General features: G+C 38.8%; 1 protein-coding gene across 1 annotated transcript in view; it reads right to left on the minus strand.

The window, feature by feature from the left end:
* Positions 1–17,633, minus strand: part of MYO7B (myosin VIIB) — a 145,314-nt gene that overhangs the window by 110,384 nt on the left and 17,297 nt on the right. The window contains exons 2-6 of the mRNA XM_056793701.1: positions 10,617–10,663; positions 8,208–8,324; positions 6,088–6,240; positions 4,386–4,570; positions 479–600 (exon numbers count right to left, since the gene is read on the minus strand). Coding sequence (XP_056649679.1) covers positions 479–600; positions 4,386–4,570; positions 6,088–6,240; positions 8,208–8,324; positions 10,617–10,634 — 595 coding nt within the window. The 5' untranslated portion in view covers positions 10,635–10,663. The remainder of the gene's footprint in view (positions 1–478; positions 601–4,385; positions 4,571–6,087; positions 6,241–8,207; positions 8,325–10,616; positions 10,664–17,633) is intronic.

The following is a 17,633-nucleotide window of genomic DNA, read 5'->3' on the forward strand; positions in this document are numbered from 1 at the left end:
TTTTTAAAAAGAAAACAGAAAAAAAGAATTCCCCATTTCATTCAAAACTTGGCTTTTAATATCACCTTCTACATGAAGCCCGCCACAGCTGCTAGTGCTCACCCCACATTAACTTGTTATTCTTTTTTATCTTTTTGTTGTTTCTCTCTCTCTCTCTCTCTCTCTCTCTCTCTCTCTCTCTCTCTCTCTCTCTCTCTCTCTCTCTCTCTCTCTCTCCTTTTTTATTTTTTGTTGTTTCTTCTCTCTGTCTCTCCTTTTTTATCTTTTTGTTGTTTCTTCTCTCTTTCTCCTTTTTTATCTTTTTGCTGTTTCTTCTCTCCCTCTCTTCTACAACAGAACATAACGTCCTTGAGGGATAGGGCAGTGGCACTTTTATCCTTGTAGCCCCAACATGGAGCACATAGTGGCTGCTTAATCAATACCTGTTGATTGACTGCTTGGAGATGTAGACTCTAAAGAAGGCTAGGGACCCACCTACCTTCCAGAATGGGGTTGGCTTCCAGGACCTGCTGTTCGATCGAAGAATGCTGGCCACTAATGATGGCTAAGAACTGAAGTATCAGCTTGGTGGTCTCTGTCTTCCCAGCTCCTGACTCACCACTAGAAAGAACCAAAATTCATTCACACGGTCAGACATATGGGGTTACGACATTCAGAGCGGGAAGGGATAGCTTATTCCAGTCCCTCATTTTATAGCTGGAAAATAAAAGCCAGGAGGTCATGCATTATCTTTTCATGTCTAACAGAAAGCCTGAGATCTGTTAGCACAAAAGCTGACACATGGTAGGCATTTGGATGGAACAGTTTGTTCCAACAGCCATGAAGACAGAGGAAGCAGGCGCTGTGGAGCCCTTAGAGCCTGGACAGCTACTGAAGATGCCACGGTCATCTGTGGCATTCCAGGCCATCACCAGTTGTCCTGACTTTTGTCTTGCAGCTGGACTTTGATGACCCTGGAAGAGAGATTGAGCCTGACAACTTTGTGCAATTCTGCCTTATTGAAATCCAATTTATTTGTAAGTCAAGACATCACGCCATGATGTGATTGATCCTCTTTGAAAAAAAAATCGACTGATAATAATAGTTTGTCAAGTTCTTTTATGGTAGTCAATGAACTTTCACATCTATTAAAGCTGGGCACAGCAGCAGCAACTTCAGGAGCTGAGAGAGCTGAGTCCAGAGAGGGTAAGGGGGTCAGAAAACTTGTCAAAAAGAGAATACAGGGGGCAGCTGGGTAGCTCAGTGGATTGAGAGCCAGGCTTAGAGACAGGAGCTCCTGGGTTCAAATTGGGCCTCAGACACACTTCCTAGCTGTGTGACCCTGGGCAAGTCACTTAACCCCCATCACCTATCCCCTACCACTCTTTTGCCTTAGAACCAATGCATAGTATTAATTCTAAGATGTATGGTAAGGGTTTAAAAAAATAAAAAAATGTTTAGTTATTACTTATATTATTTTAGAAAGGTAATTTATTTTTAACTTACTGACCTCTCCACAAATTCTGGTCAAACTGACCTTATTGCTATTGCCCAATACCTTCAATTCTATCATTCTGTGTGCTTTTGGGCAGGCTCCATACTTGGAATGTACTCCCTCCTCACTGTCCCTTCATAGGTCAGGTGCCATCTCTTGAATTATGGCTTTTTTGACTCTCCTAGCTATTCATGCCAGTCTCTCACTTAGAACTGCTTTGTGTAGAATTACTTTTGCATATGGAATCAGCTAGATGGTACTAACTGGGCATGGAGTCAGGAAAACCCGAGTTCAATTCCAAATTGCTAGACAATTGCTAGTTGTGACCCTGGTTAAATCAGATAAATGTTATGTGCCTCAGTTTCCCCATCTATAAAACAGAGATAGCAGAACCAGCCAACCTCCCAAGGTTGTTATATCAAATGACATATTTGTATTGTTTTGCAAATCTTAAAATATTGTATAAATTCTGGCTGTTATTATTAACTTCATTTGTGTATATGTAGTAAATCACTCTATCTCCCAAGAAGAATATAAACTTCCTGAGGGCAAGGATTATTTTGAGTTTTCTCTTTTTCAACCAAACTCTCCAACACAGTATCTTAAGCATAGAAGGCAACTTAATAAACTTTATTCATAAAGCTATTTTCTCTTACCAATTACATGTAATAAAAATTTTCCACTAAGTGGAAAAAAAATTTCCAATAAGTTTTCTGAAGTAATACGATCCAAACTGTCTCCCTCTCTCCTTTCCCTCCCCTGTCTCAGAGTTGGTAAACAATTTGATCTGGGTTATATGTGTATTATCATGCAAAACATATTTCCATATTTGAACTTAGCTTTAAACAAAAGCACAATCAATTGAACTTACATTAACAACTGATTGTGCTTTTAAAAGAGTCTCCTCTATTGCACCTTGCCCTTATGATCTATTATAGTTTGCTTCCTCTTTTTTTTTTTTTAAAACCCTTACCTTCCGTCTTAGAATTAATATTGTGTACTAGTTCCAAGGCAGAAAAGTGGTAAGGGCTAGGCAATGGGGTTCAAACGACTTGCCCAGAGTCACACAGATAGGCAGTGTCTGAGGTCAGATTTGAACCCAGGACTTCCATCTCTGGGCCTGGCTCTCAATCTACTGAGCCACCCAGCTGGCCCCAGTTTGCTTCCTCTTAGTTATGGGGGCAACTGGGTAGCTGTTCATTAATTGAACAAAGGTTTATTCAACCCTAAATTTATGTTTATCTTTTTTTTTTATAATATAATAGGCATGTAAACTTGTGTTGGCATACCTATGGAAATCGTGCCGGAGGAGGCAGCTCCCATCCTCCTCTCCAAGTGTCCCATCACCCGCCCCTCTGCCCAGCAGCCCAATGGGAGCGCTTCCTCCATCCCCTGTCTGAAGTAAGGGCTCACATGCAGTGTGAGGGTGCCGTTTGGGCCCTCAGTCTCTAAAAGGTTCACCATCACTGTTGTAGACTCTCTCCCGATTCTGCTTTCTTTACCTTGAATGATTTCATGTCCCTTTCTATCCCTATTATTTGTTGTTCATTGCAGTATAGCATTCCATGCATTGATATACCACAGTTTGATCAGCCAGATCTCTCATTGTTGGATGTTTAGGTTCCTTCCATCTTTTTTCACAATCATAAATAATATTGCTAGTCCCAGAGAACAACCCTGTATCATTGTATGATTAGTGTATCTTTGAACATGAAGTCATCTTTTTCTTTTTTATAATGCTTTACAGACACAGGATATGTATTTGCATGTGAATATGGGTTCTTGGTGTGAAAAAGGTTTTAAACCCAGTGGAATAGCTCCTTGGCTATGGCAGTAGGGGGGAGGAGGGGAGGGAAAGAATATGAATCATGTAACCATGGAAAAATATTCTAAATTAATTAATTAAATAAAATGTTTCAAACAAACAAGAAAAAAAACAATAAAAATAAGGAAATATTTAAGACCTAAGGGAATTAAAATATAATGATCAAATTTCCAGCATCACAATGCCTTGAGCATAGTAGGCAGCTTAATAAACTTTATTCCATTAAACTTAAATTAAAATAGCAATCATCAGTTGTACTTACATTAACTGTAGCACATGGGAACAAGAGGTAAATGTAAAGTTTTACCGTAGTTTTTAAAAAATCATCTTGACAAGTATATGTTGGGTAAGCACAGCTAGATATCCATCCAAAAAAGATCTGGGGGTTTTAATAGACTGCAAACTCAATCTCAGCAAATAGTAAGACATGGCGGCCAAATAAATGAATGCAAATTTAGTTTGTATTAAGGGAGTCGGGTCATCCAGGGTTAAAAAAAAATAGTCCTTTCCTATTCTGTCCTGCTCAGACTATAACTATAGAGAAGTGCGTTTGGATCTGAATTCCACGTTTTAGGAGGCCCCTAATAAACTGTCCAGTGACTTAAGAAGGGCAACCACTTGAATTCTTGCTAATGATCTGGAGATACTGAGCTTAGAGAAGAGTAGAGCTTGATGGAACAGGGTCATTGTCTTCAAGTAGTTGAAGAATTAGACTTTTTCTGCTTAGCCCCAGAGGTCAAAAGACTGAGCTCCAGGTAGAAGTCACCAGAGGGGAAACCTGGGCTTTGTCCAGATGGGGAAAATCCTCCCCAACAAGAAGAGCTATTCAGAAGTGAAATGAACTGCCCCTCAGAAGAGTGAAGACATTGTTCCCAGTCTTCGGGCATCAGGCAAAGGACCTACGACCACTTGATAGGCATGTTTTAAAGGACTTTCTTGTTTAGATTCATCTCTGTGATTCTCTCTGGAGAGGTTCTTCCCTTCACACCATGCTGGTGGCTGTCTACTCTGCCTCCTCCCAAGAGTGACTCTCGGGGACTGCTATACTTCCCTTCTGGAAATGGGGGTCCAGTGCTCCCATGGTACCTGATGATGCAGCTCTGGTCTCGCTTGTTTTTCTTCATGTCGAAGTAGCAGCTGTCTGCGATGGCGAAGACATGCGGGGGCAACTGCCCTACCCGCTGGTTGTGGTATAGCTGGATCTGGTCCATAGTGTAGATGGGCAGTACCTGATAGGGGTTCACGGCCACCAAAATCGCGCCTGTGTACGTCTGTGCAAAGGGAAAGGGAATTGTAATGTGTTCCTAGACCATATCCAACAGAAGTGAGGCCAGTGAGCTACTCCTGGAAATACCCACTAGCATTCTGCTTAGGCTACTCATATGCCACATCCTCGCTTTGGCAGGGGAACTGGATTGGCAAGCCTTCCGATTAAAAGGATTGAATGGGGCAAAAGGTAAAGAAAAAAGGAAAGAAAAGAAGAGATAGAGGGGAGGAAGCAATACTGCTCTGCCATTCCTTTTGTTCTCAGAAGTGCTAACCCAATTCCCCACCATAATATCATGGACTTCCAGAAGGGACGGAGCATCGGGAAGTTATTATTATTCCACTATATGTTGGTACTGAGGTTGTTACTGGCAATGCAAGTCTGTGGTCTACCAGAAGGCACTAGCCCAGCTCTCACGTGACAGATGTCCTACCTAGAGTTGATATTATTCTTCACAAGGAAAACTGAGGAATTGGTGGTTTGTTTTAGGGGCTCCTGAGTTCTCTGTTTTGTGCCCCATTTCCTTACCTCGCTCACCTAATCTCTTCCCCACGACCACAGATACACCAAAGCTCCTGATGATGCCCTCTCCTTCCTCTTTTCTATTCAAACTTATTTCTCAAAGCCTGCATTCATACTAAGGCACCAGTGATTGGTCATAGATTAGAATGTGGTCTTCCCATTTATTTGTAGCTAGGAAGGAACAAACCCTTAAGCTTTCAGGCATCATGTTGCAGATCAGGAAGGCTAGAAGAACTCATCAAGCCTTCTCAAGCTTCTGAAAGCAATTAGTGACCATATAAAATCACTAATTAGACATACATTAGACAGCAGCAGAGAATAGCTGTCAGAAAGTATTCACCTTAATGGGAGAACAAAAACATTTTTTTTCTTATTTATTAAACTGGTCACCAGACACATCCCAGGGAAAAGACCTTATCCATGTCCAAATGTATGATCAAGGAAAGCCCACCCTGATAAATGATGGCATCAGGCACCCTGAAGCAACAATAGAGGCCTTTTCTCCAAAAGGAGCTCTAGAAGTAGCACTCATGAAGTAAGTGTCCATTCCATTTAGGGCACTCTGCTATTTTTAGAAAAAAAAGAGAGAGAATGTAGGAATTAGGAGGCATAATCTCCTCTGCTAGAGGTATCCCAGAACTCAGCTCCAGGATGATTTTTGGATCCACTGTCCTCTTGAGTGGAGACCTTCATTCATGGCAGAGTTAATGCCATGCTCAGGACTTTGCCATTTTTCCTGCTGCTTTTATTGCCAAAACCCAAGTTCTATCTGGTCTTATCATTGGCCATTAATGGAACTCTCTCTTGTGTTATCTCCCCCAGTTAGCTTGTAAGACAGCAGGGATTGTCTCAATTTTTTATTTGTATCCTCAACACTTAGTACAATGCTTGTCACATTGTAAGCACTTAAGTCATTTCATTTCCATTCCATTCCATATGTCTCCTGGAATTCCTTGGGCTGACATTGACTTGTGCACAGGTCAGTTCATTGAGACTCACATAGATTTTGTTCTTCTGGTAGCGAATGAGAAGGTTATGCACCAAACCAGCTTCATTCAGGTCCCCCAGAAGGATCATGTCTTCCACCCCTTGAACTGAACTGGGATGCATGGGTTGGAGAGATTTGAAGTTCTGAGCTTCAATCCAGCGTTCCTGCAAAAAAGTGATGCAATAGGGGTTTAGATTTCCTTAATAATATGCCTCCCATCCATGAAGATCATACTATTGACCCATTCTTTTCCCAGAAGGATTGTATTTATCCTGACCAAGCCACACTTATTTGCTCACTCCTCTCTGTGGCTAAAGACAAATGGGAATTATCAGGGGTCAATGTGGGACTGAGATTAGGGTTAGTATGTCTTTAGGCAGCAGATATAATGTTCTTTCATAAATATATCTTGGCCTGTACAAGAATTACACCTGTGACTTTCAGATTATTAACTACCATTGCTCTAACTTCTTGAAAACCAGTCATAGGCTAGAATCACCTCCCTAAAATTATATAAAAGAACTCTTTAAACATTTGATCCAGGAACAGTCCAACTCTTCAATGGGCCAAGATTTCATGGTTAGAGTCAGGGAGGTTAGACTTAAGGAGGAAGTGGGTAGTGATGCAGAAATGACAGCACACATTTAGAACTGATTGCATTATCCTTTTCTCCCTCAATGCAGATTGCCACAAAGCCTGTTCCTGATGGAGGTCAGCCGCATCCACTGCTAGAGGGACCAGGATGAACAAAATTGACACTCTCCAGGTAATAGCAGTGTGTTTAAGCCTTGGCTGGTCCCTATGGATCATGACCCTGTCAAGTGTCATCAAACATGAGTATGAAATTTCTGGCTTTGGTTAGTAGCTGTCCTTTTGCTTCACTTCCTCCTCCTTCATCCCCATCTCCTTTGACTTTATCATCTCTCCTTTACTCTCTTATTCTCTATTGTTTCTTCCATCATACCGTTCTTTATGTTTTTGCTTCTTCCTTTTCTCTCACATCTGCTTCTTCCTTATATTCTCTTTTCCCACTTCACTTCTTCCTTATAGTCTCTTCTTTCAGAAACTCCCTTTTTAATTTCCCTTTGTCTTCTTGTTCTCTTTTCTGTTTCCCCCAAACCATCCATTGACTTCTCACTTCTGCCATTCTTTCCCCCAATTTGTCCTCTCCCCTCACTTTTTACCACCTTCACACAAAACTTTACCTTGTCATTTCTCTCTCCCTCATCCTATTTCCCCCCATTTTTCCTTCCCACACCCTCTTCTTCCTTTCATATCCATTTACCCCCAATATTCTTTTTCACTTTCTCTTTTCCTCTTACATCTTCTTCCCTCCTCAGAATTTCCTCTTTTTCTTCACTTACATCATTTTACTTTTCATTTACTTAATCCTCCATGCACTCTCCTTTCTCCCAACCATACCTTTCTTTTCTCCCTCATGTTCTCCTCTCCCTTCATATCTTCCTTTCTCATAAGTCCTTCCCCTGACATTTTTTACCACTCTTCATCCCCTTGAATTTCCAAGATTACATCAAGATAAAAGCATTTCTTCAAATATGTTATATAAATAGTAGTATTCATTTTCAATTGTTGTTTATTCATATCTGAATTGTTGTGACCCCATAGACCATGGCACACCAGTAGTGTCCATGGAGTTTTCTAAAGACTCCAGAGTGGTTTACTATTTTCTTTTCCAGTGGATTAAGGCAAAAGGAAGTTAAGTGATTTGCCCGGGTCACATAGTTCATAAGTGTGTCCAAGGTCAGATTTGAAATCAGGGCTTCCTGATGCTAGATCAAGATAGAGATCTACTGAGCTGTCCCATTAGTTTTCAATTAACATCCATTTATTCTGGCTTAAGTATTGTTAAGTTAAATATATAAATATATATATTATATATTCAAGATTTTATCATTATAATTTTTCCTAGCCTTTATTTTTGTCTTTATCACTTTCATTTCTGATATTTGGAGCCAATATATTCGAAGAGTAGCCTTTTCATAATAGAAGACTTCTGTCTTTATCTTATAGAAGGTCTGTGCCTTAGAAGAAAACTCTATAGGGTGTTGTGAGAGTCCTTATTTCAGGAAAGGTTTCCTATTTGTAATGATCAATGAAAGGAGACACTTACCTTTCCCTCATCATCTTGTATCAAGATTTTATTAGGGTAGGTGTTATCCTTCACAACTGCACCAATAGGGACACCATTTTCTTTGTTGGAGAACAAACTGACCCATACATGATCACCCTAGAAAAGAAAAGTGACAATTTAGCAAGGCTAACAAGCATGAATCCTACCCATCCTTCAGAGTCTAACTGAAATTTCACCTGTTTCATGAAATTTTTAATGGACCACACTCCATTGCATAGTGGTATCTCTCTCCTTTGAACTCCCATAGCACTTATTTGGATCATTTGTGTTGTTTAATATATGTTACCTTTAATTGCCAATTATCTTGTGATCCATTTATGTTCTGTTTTCCCAATTAGATTATAAGCTATTTTATGAAAGGAACTCTGACTCATAACTCTTTAAAGGACCTTCAACACCTATGAATTTAATTCACTTTAAAATCCAGCAAGTATAAGGACAGCTAGGTGGCTCAGTGGATTGAGAGTCAAGCCTGGGAATGAGAGGTCCTCATTTAAATCTGGCCTCAGACACTTCCTAGCTTTGTGACCTTGGGCAAGTCACTTAACCCTAATTGCCAAGCCCTTATCACTCTTCTGCCTTGGATCTGACATTTAGTGTTAATTCTAAGATAGAAGGTAAGGTTTATTTTTTGAAAATTCAACAAACTTTTTCTCTATCATCCATTCACCCCAAGACCAAATCCTATGCCTTATTTAACCTTCCTTTTATCTCTCACATAAAGGAAGAAACAGAAGACTTAGTTATATAGTAAATTTATCATCAAGAATTGGTGGGAATGGCATATATACACATACCGATGATACAAAACTGTGACTTGCACATGGTAGACTTTCATTAAATAATTTTGAATGAATGAATGAATGATTCTTGCAGTCTTGAACAAATAATATTAAGAGAACTAAAGCCCAACCAAAAAGAAAAATAAAATTGAATTTTTATAGAAAGTATCAAAGCTCAAAATGAGTTAACATTGACAATGAATGCTGAGCATAACCAAAAAATAATTGTATTTTTTAGCTAGGTTGAGGGCAAGCAGAGGTTCAAAGAAGAGATGATAAATAGAATGATTTTCCCCTCCTTATCTCAAGTAATTGTCTCTCGCACACATTAGATTCCAGGAAAACCAGATAGTTACCTGCTTGTTGATCTCAATATTCCTTCTCCTACCTCTATACACTTGAATAAACAAGCCCCTGTTCCTGATAAAGATGTAAGGAGGGCAAGGTGACCCCTGGGGTGCCAACATTGTGGTAGTCCTCTAGCTTTCTAGCCTCATCCCCCTTGATGTTACTTCTGAGGGTCCTTATCCACTCCTTGGACTTGACTTTGACTTTTCCCACAGCTATTCCTCCCAACTTTCACTTCCTCCACCCTCTCTCTTCCCAATGGTTGGGGGCACAAGAGTAGTGCTATGGGGACTTGAACTGACTCTGGAGTATAGACGACCTCCCTTCAGGAAGCTGTCTCCATATCTGGAGGGAAACAGCTCTGTTGGACAAGTTGAAGGGAAAGGGAAAGTGACATAAAAGAGAATGGGAGGGTAGCAACTTGGATTGGAAAGAATGGCCCAACCTGATGTCAATTTGCAAGAATTCAGAGAAGAAAGTTATTCAGTCTAGGGTTTACTCGGTTTGGAAGTACAGTCTGAACTTCCAAGTGTGAGGGAGGTAAGAGTGACTCTCATTCTTTATGTGGGAAAAATGAAATGCCCAGCCATAGCTGAGGGCCACCAATGAGTTAAGGACCTTGAATTTTATTATTTGTAGTTTTGGCAGTTGATCTTTCTGGAAGAGATGCTCTTCCAGGTCTAGAGGACTGGAGGGATAGGCAAGGGGAGATGTCTTTAAGTAGGACTTTGAATGAAAAGTTCTATGGCTTTTCCTCTCATGAACAAAGCAATTTTTCTGCAATAGCTGAAAAAGCAGGATGGATTGTGAGGGTGGACAACTGGGAGCAGAAGGGGATACGAAGTAAAAGTGAATATTTTGCCTTACAGATCCCAAGGACTAACCTTTACCATCTGGTTTTCTCTTGGGAAGTTTCACAGATAGGAATAAGCAACAATAATAAAGACAATAGCAACTGACATATCCTGCTTTATAATTTGCAAAAATGTCCACCATTATCTTACTTGAGACTCATAATACCTTTGAAAAGCCAGTGTTTACTGGTATGTGGAAGAGAAGAGGACTACAAACTGACCACATTGACTTAGTTCAGATGATGTCATCTTTTGGCTTTACCCTCTAGAATCTTCTTTCTTCTATTCTCTCCCAGGTAAGGTTTATTGTGTCTATTGCTTTTCCTTAGTGCTTGGAATTGGTGCTTGGTTTTGTATAACTTACCTCCATTTTGCCTTAGAACCCAGAAAAATCGGCTACTTACCTGTTTGAAAACTGCCATCTTGGGCCAACCATCCACATGTAGCCTGTCTACAAAGAGAGAAGACACCGGTCATAAGGAGAGCTTAATGATAGTCAATTCAGTCCTCATCCAAAGGTTAAAAAACAAACTGTCTCTAATAAACCTATTCAAGCAAGTATTTATGGAATGCTTATATTATGGGGATATAGAAGAAGTATAAAACCTGCACTTTGGCCTGAAGGAATTTATACTCTGGTTGAAGAAACAACTGCAACAAATATTGAGTAATGAGAGACAAGGTATGATTAAGTGCTGAAGTGCTGAATGGAATAGGACTTCCTGGGCTTTTGATTGGATGCCTACTATTCTTTTGCTGTTATTGATTTTGATTAGGAAGCAAATGAAATTGAATTTTCCCTTCTTTTAAATCTTTGATTTAAAGGTTAACTGGTTGGGTAGGAGAGGAGGAGGAGACATATTAGAAAAGGAATTTAATGAAGCAGCAAAAACCATCAGAGCAAATTTATATATATATATATATATATATATATATATATATATATATATATATATATATATATATATATATATATATATATATATATAGAGAGAGAGAGAGAGAGAGAGAGAGAGAGAGAGAGAGAGAAGAAAGAAAGGGAAGCAAAACTTGGAGCCTTACCAAAACTTCATTTGGATTTATCTGACACAAATAACTATAATACAAAATAATATACTACAAATGCATAAGAGAGGTAGAAACTGCTATGTAAAGTCCAAATAGAAGAAAAATCATGTTAAAATGTTCCATTGTCTTGGAAGGGGATGTTACTTATTTGAAAGTTAACTACAACTTCCTATTTAATAAAAATCACTGAAAAAATGGAATTGATAAAATATAGTTTTAGAACAGTATTCAAACCACATACCACAATGTCTTCCAAATAGATACTTGGCTTACACTTAAAAGATATTCATAAAAAAAATTAAGGGAAATTGGATGGAGGTAGACACAAACAGGACATGACTATACTTCGGGGGAGAATTTTTAATCAAATATGATATAGAGGTGATTACAAAAGATAGAATAAATAATTTTGATTATTATATAATAACAAAACTTTAAAACTTTTTGCATAGACAAAAACAAAGAACCAATGCCACAAGACCAGCTATGATATGATGTGAAAATAACAATTTGGAAAAAGAAAATTGTTGCATGAAATATCTCTGATAAATTTTTAACATCCAAGATATATTTGGAACTAACAAATATGTAATATCATGAGCCACTCCCCAATGCATAAATGGTCAAAGGATTATGAACAAATAATTCTTTTTATCAAAGATATTTTATTTTTCTAATTTCATGTAATAACAACTTTCAACATACGTTTTCTGAAAGTATAAGATCCAAATTGTCTCCCTCCTCCTTTCCCTCCCCTCTCTTGGAGACAGTAAGCAATATTATTTGGGTTAATAATAATAATCATATTTCCATTTTGGTCACTGTTGTAAATGAATACTTATAAAAGGAAAACCCCAAAATCAAAGCGTAAATAAACTAATGTGAAAGGCATTATCTGCATCTGACTCCAATAGTTCTTTCTCTAGAGGTGGATAGCATTCTTTTTCATAAGTCCTTCAGAATTGTCCTAGATCATTGTATTACCAAGAGTAGCTAAGTCTTTCATAGTTGATCATGCAAAACTGCTGTCACTGTGTACAAGTGAACAAACAATTCTTTTAAAAAATTATAAACTAGTAGCAACTATAAGATTGCTCTAGTCAGTAACAATAAGGGAAATGCAAATCAAAATAGCTCTAAGGTTTCACCTCACACGTAATGAATTTGAAAAGATAATAAAACTCAAAACAAAGTAGATGCCTTTCAGACTGATTGTGATATATGAATGAACTGAAATTTCACTGTTCCATGAAAAAAGAATTAAGTATGGAGAATTCAGAGGAACACCAGAAGATATATGAACTTATTCATGAAAAGAAAGTAGATATACACACACATAAATCATCAGACAGTTGATATGTTCATTGGTGCTGCTGGACAAATTTTTTTCCCTTTATTTTTTAATCTTTATAACCAAGAATGGCTAGTTGGGAAAGGAGAAATAGAGAGATACAGTCATACGTGACTGCAGTATAAAAACAAAAGATATTCCATTTTTTAAATGAAGGTAACTAGAGTTGGAATATATAAAACTAGAGACTAGAGTGACTGTCCATATTACTCGGGCTTTCTAGCACTAGTATAGTTCAAGTCTATCTTAGGGCACTAGTGATTCTTGCTGTGACATTCATGCTATCTCTGGACCTTTCTGAGGCACCTGACAGGGTACTGGATTTGGAGTCAGAGGACCTGAGTTCCAGTCTTGCCTCTGTCACTCCATTTGCTATTTTGGGCAAGTAATTTAACCTTTCTGAGCCTCTACCTTCTCATCATTAAGCTGAAAGGTTGGATTGGACAGCCTCTAAGATACCTTCCATCTCTAAATCTATGAGTCTAATATTTGATCAGTCTAGAGCCTTGAAAGCCAAACAATAATGAGACTTGAGTCTCATAATAACTCCGAGAAGCATGTGTTCATTGGTATGTGGGAGAGAAGAGGACTAGGAACTGATTAGTTCAGATGATGCCATCTTTTGGCTTTACCCTCTAGATTCTTCTTTGCTCTATTCTCTCCCAGGTAAGGTTTATTGTGTCTATTGCTTTTCCTTAGTGCTTGGAATAGGTGCTTGGTTTTGTATAACTTACCTCCATTTTGCCCTAGAACCCAGAAAAATCGTCTGCTTACCTGTTTGAAAACTGCCATCTATATAAATGGTTATTACAATAACAGCAACTCTAAGTATCCTATCTGTTCAGAGAATGGGGAAGTCAGTGAGAGCTATGCCCTAAATACCCTCAAATCCCTTGTGAAACTTATGAATGAATGGCTATTTAACTTATTCAGTTCTTTTTTTTAACTCGTTCATCGGGCAATTTCTTGAGGTAATGAGCTCTATGGGGATGCTCCCAGCTGTGTGGCAACTCTTAGGAGAGACCCTTAAAAACTGAGGATTTAGATTGGGAGAATAAGTCTCTGTTCACTCTCTCTTTCCCTTTTGTGGTGAGATAAAAGGATAAAAGTTGAATAGTGCTCTATAGATAACATTTCTTGGCTTTTTCTAGTCCTGAAAAGCCATATTTCACATCCATTTATCATAAGTCCCCATCTAATTCCCTCTACAGAGCCAAAGAGAATATTGAATTTGGTTGTAGATCATCAGTAGAGTATACAATAATTTTGTGAGTCCTCTTTGAGTCTCCCTGAGTCCCTGTACTACCAATCCTATAGAGAGAGTAGAAACAACTTGTGTTATTCATTTTTAAACTAATACAAATTACTCTAGGGAAATCACACATGGAAAGTACGTGCAGTACTTGGGGAAATTTCAAGTCTTAGAGCATTAGATATGAAGTGTAGAACTGCTTTCTATAAGCCTGTTGTGTGACCCTGAGCAGGAAATTTCTATGGACCTCAGTTTCTTCATCTACAGCATGATCCATCATTGACTAATCTCTAAGTTTTCTTAATGCTCTAAAGAAAACAGATATTCCCATAAGTTTTCGTTCTCAAGGCTGCACCAAGAAGGACTGTTTTGAGTGCTCCAGAGAAATAGCATAGCACTATGAATGAAGAAAAGATAGAACTGAGAGCCAGACTATCCACAATTTGCCTTCTCATTCTTGACTTGTTACAGTGGAATTTTAACAGAAGGGGAGGGTAAGCAGAGCTAGAGCTCTACAAAAGATAACATTGACTAGGAGGGACAGACATGCTATCTGTCAATGCCAAAGACCTCAAGCAGACAGATAGTTCCCTTTTTTATAGGGTTTTGGAGAGTATAGAACAAAGCACCATCCCAGATGACATCATGAGATTAAGTACAAAATGATAGGTTACAGAGCTGAGGCACCGGGAACAACATGATTGGTTGGAAATTTGGTAACTGGGACCAGCACTAGTCTCACCCCCTTTTCTCATGAGACTAAGAAGACCCCTATTGTTGGAGTTCAGGTGTGAGGGAGCAGCCCAGACTTTTGGACTGCAAACCAGACATCCCTGAAGGATAGTCTGGTGTCTAAAAATATCAGGTCCACTCCTTTCACACATCCTCCAAGGCCAGCACAATTATGAGCAAGGAGAGCTGGATTTCTAAACTTAATCCATTTCTAAACTTAAATCCAGATCAGTTGAATTCTGAACTAGGTTCAGAAACAAAGTACTGGAACTTGAGTAGTTACAAGGGAAAAGTCAGTACAGGACAAAATCAGTTACTTGTAGATTGGTCTATTTTTATCTTCTCACCCCAAAATAGCCTTCCCTTACATCAATAGGCAGTTTTTAGATGAAGAAATCAAATTATCAATAATCACATGAAAAAGTGTTCTAAATCCCTCCAGATTAGAGAACTGAAAATCAAAACAATGCCGAGGTACCACCTCACACCTAGCAAATTGGTTAATATTACAGTAAAGGAAAATAATAAATGTTGGAGGGGATGTGGCAAAATTGGGATACTAATACACTGCTGATGGAGTTGTGAATTGATCCAACCATTCTGGAGGACAATTTGGAATTACACCCAAAGGGCACTAAAAGACTCCTGCCCTTTGATCCAGCCACACCACTGCTGGGTTTGTACCCCAAAGAGATAATAATAAAAAATGTTTGTACAAAAATATTCATAGCTGCACTCTTTGTGGTGGCCAAAAATTGGAAAATGAGGGGATGCCCTTCAATTGGGGAATGGCTGAGCAAATTGTGGTATATGTTGGTGATGGAATACTATTGTGCTCACAGGAATAATGAACTGAAGAAACTCCAAGTGAACTGGAATGACCTCCAGGAATTGATGCAGAGTGAAAGGAGCAAAACCAAGAGAACATTGTACACAGAAAGTGAAACGCTGTGGAACAATCCAATGTGATGAACTTTGCTACTATAAGACAATCCAAAGGGACTTATGAAAAAGAATGCTACCCACATTGAGAGAAAGAACTGTGGGAGTAGAAACACAGAAGAAAAACAAATGACTTATCATTTGTTTATATGGATACATGATTTGAGGTTTTGGTTTTAAAGGATTGTTTTATTGCAAAAATGAATAATATAGAAATAGGTGTAAGTGATAATACGTGTATAACCCAGTGGACGGGCTTATTGGCAATGGGAATGGGGAGGGAAGAGGGAAGGGAAAGAAAATGAATCATGTAAACATGGAAAAATATTTTTAATCCTTCCCTTTTTCCTTATTCCTGGCATTCCTTTATTTTCTCCAACCCATCCGGTAGCCATCTTACTGCCAGTCTGTTTTCAGTATCTTTCATAAGCTAACAGATGACAGCTCTGCATATTATAAATACATATCCCAAAATGATCTTGAGAATTAGACAAAAGGATAGAACTAGGTGGCTAAGTGGAAAGAGAACCAGTCCTGGGTTCAAATCTGACCTTAGCTACTTCCTAGCTTTACTTTCATAGACTTTGGGCAAGTCACTTAACCCCAACTGCCTACCCCTTATGGCTCTTCTGCCTTGGAACTGAAACTATGGCAAGCACTTGTAATCTCTAAGCCATTCAGAATGAAAGGTTCTCATCCTGTGGAGTTGTAGCAAAAGAAATCAAAACCAGGTAGAAACAGGATGAAGCATTTATCATCTTTGACATCCTGTCTGCTACTGAAGGTAAAGATGCTTACAGTAAACTTCCCAAAGATGAGTTTACAACGCAATACTTTCATTTCATTCAATAACAAAACACAGTCATCTTATCTACCCACACAGTAATTCATAGAAAATTAAATGTAAAGAATAAAAGCAGGAGAACAATGTGTCCCTTTTCTTTCTGAAGTCCAGCAAAGGAAAAATTGAGAAAAAAATAATAATAGGGGAATAACTTCTGATTTTATTTGTGTAGGGGAGGGATTGACCAAATACTGCCTGGTAGCTAGTGATTTAAGAATGATTTTTACAATTTAAAATATGGCTTTGCTGTATTTTAAAATATAAAAAGCATTTTTATCCTGAAGCCAAACAAAAACAGGTGGTGAGAAGGGCTTGAAGAATAGTTTACAGACACTTGTTATAGGGAACTACCAGGTAAAGACATTTCTTCCTCTACAGCAGGTTAGCACATTATTTGCAACATAGAATCTTAGAAAATTGTGTACTGTTTTAGGAAGCTAAATGATTTGTCCTGGTCTACACAGGCAGAATGCATCAAAGGTAAGATTTGAATCCAGGTCTTCTTAGCTCTGAGGCCAGTCTTTAAAAACTATGCTACACTGTCTCTAACATTAATAGCTGATATTTATGTAATACTTTAAGATTTACAAGGCGCTTTCCATACATTATCTCATTTGAACCTCTTGCTTTCTTCTGTGAGAATTTGTGAAGAGGACAAACTAGTGAAAGCCTTAAAGGCAGGGGGAAGGAAAGCCTCTCCAGGTGCCTTAAGCCTCTAACCTGCTGCCATGTTTCCATGATTATTTGTCACCTCAGTTCCTGGTGCATTTCTCCTCTTCTTAATCTAAGGTGCCTAATCTAAGATTCTTTTCTTAATCTTAATCTGATTTTCTGAATTCCAGGATGAAAACACCTATGAGAACAGTGCAAGCAGGAGAGTCATAAATGCCATCAAAGTTCCACCAACAGCCAGTCCCAGAGCCAATGGCCACAATAGCTGTCTGGTGAGAAGATGGCACAGCAACTCTTAGGAGTGGCCAGCTTAACCCAGGCAAGCAAGGTGGTGGCTTGTCTATCAGTTAGGTCGCACCTAGAAGTGAGCTTTCATGAAGGAAGAGCAGAAAGGACTCTGAGGCCTAGGAAATGAGCTGCTGGCCTTCACCTGTGGGGAGGGCGGCGTGTTTTGCAGTAATTGCTTTAAGTTTGAGGCCGCCCTCTGCGGGGTAGGAGCAGTTGGTGGCAAGAAGAGTCCAGCTCATTCAGGAGGATATTGTACTAGAGATTGAGAAGGT

Source organism: Monodelphis domestica, chromosome 4 (assembly GCF_027887165.1).
Source record: "Monodelphis domestica isolate mMonDom1 chromosome 4, mMonDom1.pri, whole genome shotgun sequence".
In the NCBI taxonomy this organism is placed as follows: Eukaryota; Metazoa; Chordata; class Mammalia; order Didelphimorphia; family Didelphidae; genus Monodelphis; species Monodelphis domestica.